Source organism: Euleptes europaea, chromosome 13 (assembly GCF_029931775.1).
Source record: "Euleptes europaea isolate rEulEur1 chromosome 13, rEulEur1.hap1, whole genome shotgun sequence".
Lineage (NCBI taxonomy): Eukaryota > Metazoa > Chordata > Lepidosauria > Squamata > Sphaerodactylidae > Euleptes > Euleptes europaea.
Window position 1 is genome coordinate 51,898,543 of NC_079324.1, and position 12,408 is coordinate 51,910,950.

At 44.5% G+C, this 12,408-nt stretch overlaps 1 protein-coding gene across 1 annotated transcript in view; it reads right to left on the bottom strand.

Moving 5' to 3' along the window:
- Window positions 1-12,408, bottom strand: part of PPIL2 (peptidylprolyl isomerase like 2) — a 98,211-nt gene that overhangs the window by 25,647 nt on the left and 60,156 nt on the right. The window contains exons 13-14 of the mRNA XM_056859875.1: window positions 6,596-6,685; window positions 1,528-1,561 (exon numbers count right to left, since the gene is read on the bottom strand). Coding sequence (XP_056715853.1) covers window positions 1,528-1,561; window positions 6,596-6,685 — 124 coding nt within the window. The remainder of the gene's footprint in view (window positions 1-1,527; window positions 1,562-6,595; window positions 6,686-12,408) is intronic.

The window sequence follows — 12,408 nt, forward strand, 5'->3', positions numbered from 1 at the left end:
ATCCACCACGTTCCAAATTCTAAGGATTGCCATGGCTTGAGAAAGCTACTTGTTTGTTTTATGGATTTATCTACCCTACCTTCAAGGTAAAGTAGAAAGGCAATGCTTGACACACACATATACATTTTGACACTCTATGCTGACGAGGATGATTCAATGCTGCAGTGAAAAGGGTTCTGTTAGGTCCCCCATGCTGTCTGAACTGTCCATCTACCTTTCTGGACCACCTGTCAAGACTTCCACACACAAAAGGCAAGGGGTGAATGAAAGCCAAACACGACAACTTTAATTCTGCTCTTTTGGAAGACTGGGGATTTAATAAAAAAGACTGAATTTGGATGGTATTGACCATGTTTGGCCAGGAGCAACGCCACAACATCTCTTTTGTTCTGAATTTAATGAGGGTTTTTCTTTAGGCCATAGCCTTAAAAAAAAAAAAAGGCCGCGTTTCTCAACACATGCCTGTCTAGGAGAGGTTTTGGAGGTGGCAGTGAAACTTCCCAGAATACAAGGCAGCCACAGAAAGGTGCTTCAACTTCTAGCAAGTCAGACCCTTAGTTCTTGTACTGTCTACTCTGATTGACAGAGAGTCTCCTGAGTCTAGAGATCTCAGAGATTTAACTGGAGGAGCTGGGGATTGCCAGGGGCATTCCTGCAGGGGGGGAAAAAAGCTCTAACCACTCATCCACATTCTTTTACTGGCAAATGTTCAGTTGCTATAACAATGCAAAAGCCAAGTTAAAAGGGCAAGCCTACATTATCAGAGAGGACAATAAGAGTTTAATAAATGGGGGAAGGAGATCAAAATCATTTTCATCAATGGTACCAAGTCCTGCTCCATTCTGGTGCACCATCAAGAGGTTTTGTTAAGAACAAGACCACAGTGCAGTAAAAGAGTGCTAAAAAACTAGCCCTTTAGCATGAGATGCTCTTTGAAGGTCAGAAGGTGGCAGCCACCCAGACAGAACAAAAATGGGGAGCAGAGATAAAGGGAGCCAGGCTGGATGGGGATCATGCAAGGCTGAGTAAGATGCAGATAGGATGCAGATGGGATGGCAGTGAAAAGAATACTCGAATCAACTTTTTCTTCCTCTTCTGCAGAGAGAAAGTTCCATGAGAACCTAGAGTCATGCCATGAAAATGATAGGCAGTGGACTCAGGACAAAGACATCTATTTCCACGATGCAACTCTTAACAGGGTCATCCTAAACAGAGTTACACCTTCCTTAAGCCCATTGGTTTAAATGGATTTAGAAAGGCATGACCCAGTTTAGGACTGCACTGTAAGCAGCTTGGACTGATTTCCATCAGGGCATCTCAGAGGGTGATCTTCCTTATTAAAGTGAGTGGGAGAGGGGCCCCCAAGGATAAGGCCACGTATTTCACACTTAAATGTTGACTTTCAAGCTCAAGGAATAAGCCTATGGCCTATTGGAAAAACAGGGTTAACAAAGCAACAGTGCAACCTGAAGCCTGCTCAGCAGCCACAACCAAAACACAGATTGGTAAGAATACTAGTTTGCTCACCTGTTCCTGTTCCGGTAGGATCCCCTCCTTGGATCTGTGAAAGCAAAACACAAGAAGCACTTAGGGTGTGGCGGTGGGGGGGTATAAGAATAGGAAAAAAGAATATATAAGAATAGGAAAAAAACTTTTTTGCCAGAATACTGGCACTACACCAGCGTGTAGTTAAGAGCTGTGGTTTGGAGCAGTGGACTCTGATCTGGAGAACCGGGTTTGATTCCCCACTCCTCCACATGAGCGGCAGAGGCTAATCTGGTGAACTGGGTTTGTTTCCCCACTCCTCCAGACGAAGCCAGTTGGGTGACCTTGGGCTAGTCGCAGCACTCTTAGAGCTCTCTCAGCCCCACCTACCTCACAGGGTGTCTGTTGTGGGAAAGGGAAGGTGATAGTAAACCTGTTTGAGTCTCCCTTAAGTGGTAGAGAAAGTCGGCATATAAAAACCAGCTCCTCTTCTTCTTCTGCTGCTGCTGCTGCTAGTAGGGTTGGCAGCTTCAGCTTGTGAAATTCTTAGAGATCTGGGGACCGTCTGGGGAGGGCAGGGTTTGGAGAAGGAAGGGAGCTCAGCAGGGATGTGATGTTACAGAGTACACCCTTCAAAGCTACCATTTCCTCCAGGGGAACTGACCGTTGTAATCTGGAGATCAGCTGTAATTCCTGGAGATATCCAGCCCCCCCCCCCGGATGTTGGCAACACTGTCTACTAGTGGGCTAATGATAAGAAAATACCTACTTAATTTTTTCGTCAGAGGGGGATTATTTCCTGCGTTATGCAAGGGGTTGGACCAGATGACCCCGGTGGTCCCTTCCAACTCTATGATTCTATACACACCAATTAAATCATCCTTTCCAAGAACCTGCAGCGCTTTCAGTTCTTTAGCTACATGCTTTCCAGTGCCATCCTAAGCAGAGTTTTAAGTGCACTTAAGTCAGTGGATTTAGAAGGGCATAACTTTGCTGAGGAAGGCCCTGCTTGAGTCACTTTTCAATGACACGTGACTTTGCGAGAACAAGACTGCCAGGAACAGGCGAGTGGGACGTGCCTTCGCGAGCACAATGCAGATTCCAGTGCAGACCGAAAAGAGAAGAAGAAAAGCACATCCAAAACCACACTTAGCTGCTGCCTGTGGTCGATAGCTGTGTATCACCAGATAAGACTGTAATGCATTTAAGGAATAATCTGACATCCCATTACGTGGGGATAAACAGAACTGAAAATCAATGGGGAGGGTGAGCACACTTGATTTGGGCTCATGCTGAAAACGGCGCAAGCCCCACGCTCTCCACAAACCGCACTCAAGCTCAAATTGATGTTTGCTACTCTCTTGCTACATCCTCTGCTCAACTGCCTATTGATTCCTGCTCTATCCTGCTCCAAACTTATCGATCCCAATTCTTCCTCCTGTTGTCTTTTCCTTACTTTTAATTCACTTTTCCATCCATCGCTGCTGCCCTGCTCTTCTCTTCCCTGTCAGGCTCCTGCTCTATGGATAAAATTTCTACTACAGGTTGAGTATCCCTTATCCGAAAACCCCATATCCAAAATCCAAAACTTTTTGAGCATCCACAAAGGGTAATAAAATGGCACGTGTGCAGGCTGGTCGCGCCAGCGGCAGGTTCCACACAATGCCCCACATGCACAAAATTTTCAAAAATATTGTAGAAAATTACATTCAGGCTATGTGCATAAGGTGTATATAAAACATAAATGAATTTTGTGTTTGGACTTGGGTCCCATCCCAAAATATCTCATTATGTATATGCAAATACTCCAAAATCCCCAAAAAATCCTGAATTCCGAAACACTTCTGATCCCAAGCATTTCGGATAAGGGATATTCAACCTGTATTTATTCCCCCCCCCTTTTAAACATCTAGTTTCATTCTCACCATCTGCAGTATTCCTTTTTTGTGCCTATTTGACGTTGACTCGCCCACCTCTCCCTTTTCTCCTGGAGTATTTCAAGGGTATGTTTCTCTGTCCTGTGTACCACCATTTACTTCCTTAACATTTATTACCACTTTGGCTCCAATTTCCTTTCCTGATCTCATTATTTTTGCTGCTGTCCAGGCCTTCTTCTCATTACCTTAAACTTCTCTGGAACTCAGCACCTGGGCCAGCCTTTTTCCTTCATCCTTCCTTTTGTTCCTCCCCCACCCTTACTTTAGCTTAGTTTTCATCTTCGGTCCAAGTGTGGATGCCTGGAGTTGCCCTTTGACTCTTCTATACTTTTAGTCAAAAATTTGTCCCAACTTTTTAAATATTGCTGACTTATGTTCTCTCCTCCTTCCCATCATCTTTACTGCAAAGGTATTGCCTCTCTATTCAATGCATCTCTTCTAATGCAACTCAGTCATTACAATTCTTCTCATTCTGATCTGTCACTCATTTAGTTCTCTTCTTTCTTTAACTGTGCTGTTCGATTAGTGTTTTGTGCAACTAATTTTGTCCACTAGTTCTTGTAGGTTATCCGGGCTGTGTGACCGTGGTCTTGGTATTTTCTTTCCTGACGTTTTGCCAGAAGCTGTGGCAGGCATCTTCAGAGGAGTAACACTGAAGGACAGTGTCTCTCATTTTGTCCACGATTCTCCGATATTATAATCCCTTCATTGACTCCCATTTCTGATCCAGTTTATCGGTTACAATAATAGCTTCCTCCATGGAGCTCAAGGTCACATCCATGGATCTGCCCTTGCTATTTTATCATCACAACAACCCTGTGAGGTAGGTTAGGGTGAGAGAGTGTGAGGGAAGGAGGGAGTGAATGCACAGGCACGAGAACTAGAAGGGCTCGTGACCATCGCCCACAGGGGCTTCTTTGTGACACTCAAATGTAGTGTAAACGACAGCAAAACCTGTCTGCACTGTATAATAAGTACAATTTGATCCACAGCAAGATCACAAAACCGATGTAACATCCTTAAGATTTTCCAAAAGGGAAACTTAATGGCCAGTTTGTTAGAAGACCTATTTTGGAAGCTAGTATGGGGCTGGCTGTTGCAGAGTCAATCACAGATGGCAGAGAAAAAGAAGAGTGGGTTTTTATATGCCGACTTTCTCTACCACTTAAGGAAGAATCAAACCGGCTTACAATCACCTTCCCTTCCCCTCCCCACAACAGACACCCTGTGAGGCTGGTTGGGCTGAGAGAGCTCTAAGAGAGCTGTGACTAGCCCAAGGTCACCCGGCTGGCTTCATGTGTAGGAGTGGGGAAACCAACCCAGTTCACCAGATTAGCGTCCGCAGCTCATGCGGAGGAGTGGGGAATCAAACCCGATTCTCCAGATCAGAGTCCACCACTCCAAACCACCGCTCATAACCACTACACCATGCTGGCTCTTGCCCCAAAAAGTCTGGCAATGTGTCATGCGAGGCAAGGCAGGTGGTGGGCATGGGCAGTGACTCCTGTTGAATGAACGGGAGAGTCAGAAGCACAGGGGAGTGCCCTTATTTTCTAGACTGAAATGAAGTGATCTGTTAATGTGTGAAATCCAAAGCTAATCTGCATGGCTATTGTTGACTGTAGCCTCCAGACTAACAAAGGCTACAGTCAACAATAGCCATGCAGATTAGCTTTGGATTTCACACATTAACAGATCACTTCAGGATACAATGGTTCCATATTAACATACCACACCCTCATTAGTAGATTATCTTGATACTTACAGGACAATGATTAGCACATTACTTCTGCAGGACAGTACTCAGCTCAAACCCAACCCCTCTCTGACTCTTCCTACACACTTGACACTGACAGACACTGTCCTTCAGTGTTACTACTCTGAAGATGCCTGCCACAACTGCTGGCGAAACGTCAGGAAAGAAAATTCCAAGACCACGGTTACACAGCCCGGATAACCTACAAGAACCAATGAACTCTGACCGTGAAAGCCTTCGACAACATAATAGCCAAAGTTTGAAAGCAAGTAAATAAACCTTCAATTAATGACTGGAGAGAGAAATTATGGATGTATATGAGGATGGCCAAACTAACAGAATTCCTACATGGAAAAGATATGGAAGAATTTAAAGAAACATGGGCGAAGGCCATCATATATTGGGATAAACTGGCGAAAATGGATTTTATTATTTTAGTTAATGAGTTATAGAAATAAGGTTTATACTTTTATGTTAATGTCAATATTGTAATTTTTAAACTGTTCAGACACTTCTCCGGATGTCTGGTGATGGGTCACTTTTTATGGTGGGTGGTGGGGTGAAAGGGTATTTTTGAATTTTGATTGCATTAAGTAGTTTAAATAATTGATTCTCTTTTATATTTTTTTATTACTGTATATGTTTGTCTTGTTTTATATTTTATGTTAAAAAAATAAAAAAAATAAATAAAAAAAATAGAAGCAAAAGTGGGCATGGAAAAGGGTCCTGATTGGGGGGGGGGGAGAAAGCGGAGGTCCCAACCTGCCTGGGTGAAGGAGGTTTGTGGTAGCTTGCACCTGCCTCACATAGGGTAAGAGCTGCTCCTCGCTTAGGGCTGGTATGGCCCAATCAGGGGGACACCCCCTCCCCCAGGCTATCAGCTCATCAGGACTTTTCCTGGTGGCCTGAACGGCCAATCTGCCCCTGGCCATCACCGAGAAAAGATGCAATGCTCAGGCATTCTTCCAACATGCCCAGGCCAAGAGCTCCCTCCAATCTTATTTGAATTTTATATGTGGCATTAGCTTTCCAATTGCTGTGAAAACCCTTTGGGAGCCAATTATTTTTAATTGAAAAGTGGGGCAAAAATACAAAAATCAATCAGGCCCACAAACGCTATGAACCAAAGGTGGCGGAAACCGAAAAAAGACAAAATTCTTGACTTCGGAGTGCTTGGAAATGGTTGGTGACAGCCCAGCTTATTCCACGCGGGTTGCTAGGCAATCCGATATTGCTCTTACTCCGGAAGGGCGATTTTGTTCTTAAGAAATATTTTCAGTTCACATCAGGCTTAGTTTATGTCTATTGCAAATTCTGGTCCGGAGGGGATTAAATACAAGGATCTTAATTAAGATCTTTGCTACAATTGTCGGGAGAGGGGGGGTCCAGACCTTCATGTTTGTTTTTCTGCACTCACCACAAAATTACGAATTGATCTGTGAAAAATGGTCCCGTCGTAGTAATTTTTCCTGCATAGTTTAATGAAGTTCTCGCATGTTTTAGGAGTCTGGAAAAAAAGAAAAAACCAATTAGCCATTTATAATTGCTGAATGTCTTTTTCATGCTGTGAAATCAATAATTGTGTGTTGGGGTTGCCCACTGTACCTAAAAAGATGGAATAAATGGACACTAGCTTAACTGAATGAGCTGATTTCACAAGCACATAATCCAAAACCGGGCTTTTGTTCAGGTCACAACAGAACCTCCCAACAGTATTGCCAAACGGTCTCTCTTCCCCCTAAACCAATGCTACCATTTCCCTATTCCCTCCCATCATCTTCCTTTGTGGTGGTGTAGTGGTTAAGAGCAGAGGTTTGGAGCGGTGGAGTCTGATCTGGAGAACCGGGTTTGATTCCCTGCTCTTCCACATGAGCGGCGGAGGCTAATCTGGTGAACTGGATTTGTTTCCCCACTCCCTACACACGAAGCCAGCTGGGTGACCTTGGGCAAGTCACAGCTCTCTTAGAGCTCTCTCAGCCCCACCTACCTCACAGGGTGTCTGTTGTGGGGAGGGGAAGGGAAGGTGATTGTAAGCCAGTTTGAGTCTGCCTTAAGTGGTAGAGAAAGTTGGCATATAAAAACCCAATCTTCTTCTTCGTCGTCATCATTTACCACAATTTCTTTCTCCATAGTTTCACTTTTGAGAACCAATGTGGTGTAGTAGTTAGAGCATTGAACTAGGACCAGGGAGGCCTAGGACTCGATCTCTCCACTTAGCCATGGAGGTCACCAGATGACCTGGGTTCAGCCGCTCACTCTCGCTTTAACCTACCTCAGCAAGGATGGTTGCGAGGATAAAATGGGGAGAGTCTACTACCATACCATACACAGGAAGCACAGGATAAAAGTGAGATGATAAATGTGCAGAGGGCTTCACGGTCTTTAGCCGTGATCTAAAGGAGTTCCTGAATGCCACCTGGCAACTGCTATCACAGAACCACAATCACTACGAGGACTAGGATTCCCAATGAATGATTCTGCAAGGGCCCACTATTTTGGTCACCATAATAACAACCTCTTCTCCTGGACAGGCAGTGTAACATCAGTTCACACCAGGAAGGGGGAGAACCAATGAACCAAGTTAGCCACAACGGGTGGGGGACTAGAAGCACAACATGCTTGGGGCCTCTCTCTTTTCCCGGCTTTTACCAGAAGACCTGGAGGGAGGGGAAATCTCTTGCCTCACTTGGCACGGAGCTTACAGAGAACCAACCCAAGTCACCATCACTGCTTCTGCCAATCCCAGGTGGGGCACAAATGAAACAAACAAAGGTACAAATAAATAATAAATCGACACACAGCAGATCCTGCCCTGTAGGAGGTCACTGTGCCAGTGTTACAAGCCCCTCCCCCAAGCTGCCTGGCACATGGACTGGTGGGTTCGAGGGCAAGGGATTGGTGGCAGCCATAAATAACGGCTGGATACTAAACCAGGACAAAAAAATTGTGGTCCTCTGGGTCTGCCTCCCCTCCTCTCAGTACTCAGTAACGTACAGTAGATGTTTTGATGTGCCATCAATCTGCTCCTTCTCCACTCCATCGGCTGCTGCTTGAGGGGTGGAACTTGGAGAGCCATGCCATCTCACGTATTTTACTTTATGACATATCACTGGATGGAGGGGAAGAAAGATACACATTGAACTACTATTATCAGGAGCAGCAATTCCTCTGTGTGTGTGTGTGTGTGTGTGTGTGTGCGTGCATGCCTGCTGTCAAGTCACAGCTGACTTAAGGCAACCCTGTAGGGTTTTCAAGGCAATAGATGCTCAGAGGTAGTGTGCCATTGCCCGCCTCCATGTGTGCTGAGAGAGTTCTGAGAGAACTGTGACTGGCCCCAGGTCACCCAGCAGGCTTCATGTGGAGGAGTGGGGAACCAAACCGGTTCTCCAGATTAGAGTCCGCCGCTCTTAATCACTACACCACGCTGTCTCGATTCATCTCTAGAGAGTCCTAATCCTGCCCTGGAGAGCCCACATTTCCCACTGACAGAGACCCAGAAGAAAAAGTAACAAGCTATTCGCTGTGCCTCTTCACACTTCTTTGGAATATCAGAATACCCCTTGATTGACTGTATGGTTTTACTGTTTGGTGTTCAGCAAAGCTTTGGATGGTACTGTACAGTCTTTCAAACATTCTGCTCTTATTCAGCACACTGAAAAAGTGTTGAGCACACAGGAATATTGGATGCAGAGCTTGTTTGTTTTCATTAAAGAAACTCAATACTACAGTCAAGTTATGAATGGCTCCCACATGGTATAGTTTAAAAGGGAGCATCAAACAAAATGAATGCGCTTGTTTTTCCTTTCCAAATCAGAAAGAGAATACACAACTTTTAGCCCAAGTCAGCACCTTATTAAACTTCTTTTTCTTTTTAAAAATAAGGTCTCTTGGGGTGATCAGCTATCTTGTAACATGGAAGTAGCTTTAAGTGAAAGCACCTGAGAGGATACAAACCCCTATTTCAGCCTTTTTAGGACCAATTACAAACCTACAGAATGGTGGTAAGAGAGACCTAGCCTCTTGAAATCGGAAATAAAAACCAAATGCACCTGCTTTTTTAACCACAAAAGGTTCTGAGTTACTGGATCGACTCTCGGAAATCAGATGCCATGGGCTGCTGCTTAGCAAACAAGGGGGTCCATTTTACTGCAAACCCGCCTGCCTCTATGAAATGGTTTCCTTGGAAGCCACCAACCGGTTCCCATGGTCACTGCATGAATCATGCAACACTCATACGCTCTGGCAGGTAAGCCGTTCCTAAGCAACATCGCCAGAACGAAGTATGGTGTGAACCAGTCCAAGATTCTGTCTTCTGTTGGCAACAGACGCCGATTTCATCCTTGCGGCATGTAAAGAAATGACAGCTTCACTTCTTCGCTACATGGAATCTGTTCTGACCTCTGGCCTCTCCTTGCTCAAGTGTTCCTGCCTTAGGAATAACCTGTGGAAGCATGAGATGTTGGGAATAAGAACACCCACCCCTGCCAAATGGCTTCTGAATTTTTTTTTTTTTACATAAGTGACCTACCAGAGGCATACAGTATTAACAGATGCATGTCAAGTCTGTTCCCCATCAGTGCAACAAGCGGAAGGGATGGAGAAAACACACGACCCTCTAACGAAGCAGGGTTGGGAAGAGGGGAAGAAGGGATCAAATGTGTGAATCTCGGGAAACTGTCCATCCCACTTCATGGCCTCATTTTCGGGCACTGGCCCTTCTCCAAGGGACAGCAGGTGTATCTTTTTTCTTTGACCAAGGATGCATTTAAAGAACTAGGAATCAGTTGCTTCATTTTAAACGGGGGAAATTTTTGCAGGCTGAAAGAGTGCTATATTAAGAACCATGAAATGTATTGCACAGAGTTAGAAACATACTATATTAAGAAGCCTCAGATAAGTATAACATCAGAATACTGTGTTTGCATGTGTGCAGCTATATTTGTGTGCAGGGGTAGATAAACAACTGGATTTGTTTTCCCTGACGCAAGTCTGTTCTTCCAGCTTAGTATAGGCATTTATGGGCTTGAGTGAGCCAATTTCCCTTCCACTCTCCCCCAGAAGTCAAGAAATGTTGAGGGCAGTTTAGTGTCAATTTTAATTGCCCTCAACATTTAACTGCCCTCAACCAGGCCCTCCATGGCCTTGGACCCTCATATCTGCAAGACCGTCTCTACCCCTATGCTCCAGCATGACAGCTTCGCTCACCTGAGCAAGGCCTTCTGCAGGTGCCGACCTGCAAATGGGCAAAGTCAACAACTGCCTGTACATGTGCCTTCTCTGTTGTGGCCCCCGCCTTGTGGAATGGCCTGCATGAGGAAGTCAGGAAGGCTCCCACTCTCTAGGCTTTCTGCAAACTACGCAAAAGTTAATTACCGTATTTTTTCCATGTATAAGATGATCTTTTTTTCTAAAAATATTTGGGGAAAAATTTGGGGTCGTCTTATACACAAAACATCTGGCGGGGAAGAGCCCAGTCGCTCTGGCCGGCCGGCGACCGGCCTTCCCATGGGCCCCGCTCTCTTCCCCGCCCATATTTTTCCATACAGCCCCCCATGTATAAGACGACCCCTGATTTCTTAATTTTGGGTTCAAAAAATAGGGGTCGTCTTATACACGGGGGCATTTTATACACGGAAAAATATGGTATTCAAGAGGGTTCTTCTACGCAGGCAATAGAGTAGCACTGTTACAAAAGGCTTTACAAAGTTACTTGGATAAATTATTGGGGACTGTGGTCTGTACAATTGTGTATAGTTTGCTGTGGGTTGGCTCCCGTTATGTAATTTTGCATCATTTAATGTGTCATGTTAACACTTATGCTTTGCTTCAGTTCTGTTTTTTAGACTTCTGGTTGAACCTACAACCCAAATCCTATTTCATTGTTTACTGAATGTTAATTATATTGACTGTGTAATCTGCCTTGAATCCCAGAGAGAAAAGCGGACTACAAATAGCGTAAAAATAAAATAAATAAAATAAAATTTAACTGCCCTCAACATTTCATGTCTTCTACCACAATCAGCATACTGTGCTTGTGGGCTTCCTGAAAGAACCTGGCTGGCCAGCAAGGGAAACAGCATGATAGACTTAGCTGGATCTTTGGTGTGATCTAGCAAGACACACGAACACATTAAGCTGCCTTATATTGAATCAGAACCTTCGTCTATCAAAGTCAGTATTGTCTACTCAGACCAGCAGTGGCTCTCCAGGGGCTCAGGCTGGGGTTTTTCACATCACCTACCTGCCTAGTCCCTTTAGCTGGAGATGTCGGGGATTGAATATATATATTGTATAACCAGAGCTGCGTATTTATAAATTAGGCATAACACTGGGAGTTCTGTGATCAGAGTTCCTTGCCTTTTTCCCCTCTCTTAAATAGTAGCTACCCGGTAGATTTGAATTGTGGCGTAGGAGTTTTTTAATAATTCCTTCCTCCCTTCAGTGTTATTTTCCCAGCCCCAAACCATCTATACAGAGCTGCTCTTCACGCTTTGGTAGCCAATATGCAGGCACTCTGTATGTTGCAAATAAGTTTGCCCCAGGTGGTAAATAGCATCTCAGTGGGCCATTTCAAGTTGGGAAAATGGAATTGGAAGAAGGGTTGAGCCCCCATTCTCCCCTGTCCCTACTGTGGTCCAGTTCAAAATCCTGTGCAGCCGCTATTCAGAAAGAAAAACCAGATCAGACAAATGGATTTATTTGTCTCTTTTAGGGGGATTTAGGAGCATTTTGGAGGGCTTGATTCATAGGGTCGCCATGAGTCAGAAGCGACCTGAACAACACTCAACACACATACACAAAAGTCAGGTTAGCAAAGCTTCATAACAGGAATATGGTTTGTAACAGAATAACAGAATTGAGGAACTTGAGATGGTTATGTTGTGATATTTTGTAATTCCAAACGGATCAAGGTGGTTCACATACAAGTGTTTAAAGTTTTATTTTCTACTGAAAGTGATTTATCTTGGCAGTCACTGGTGGGTTTCTTAAACTTAAGCTTCTTTTACATAGTGGTTCTGCAGTTCGGTTAGGAACATTAACACGCTTCCCCAGTTTCTTCTTTAAATTGGCCTTGGATCGCTCCTTTCACAAGAACTATTTCCCATTAAAACTCTTAGGAATCACTCTATCAGCCTTAGAGCTATGTCCCTAGAGAACTGGTTATGGATCCTTCCTGATCTAAAACCCAAATGTGTTCCTTTTTACTCCAGAGGAGACTCCTCCACCAGA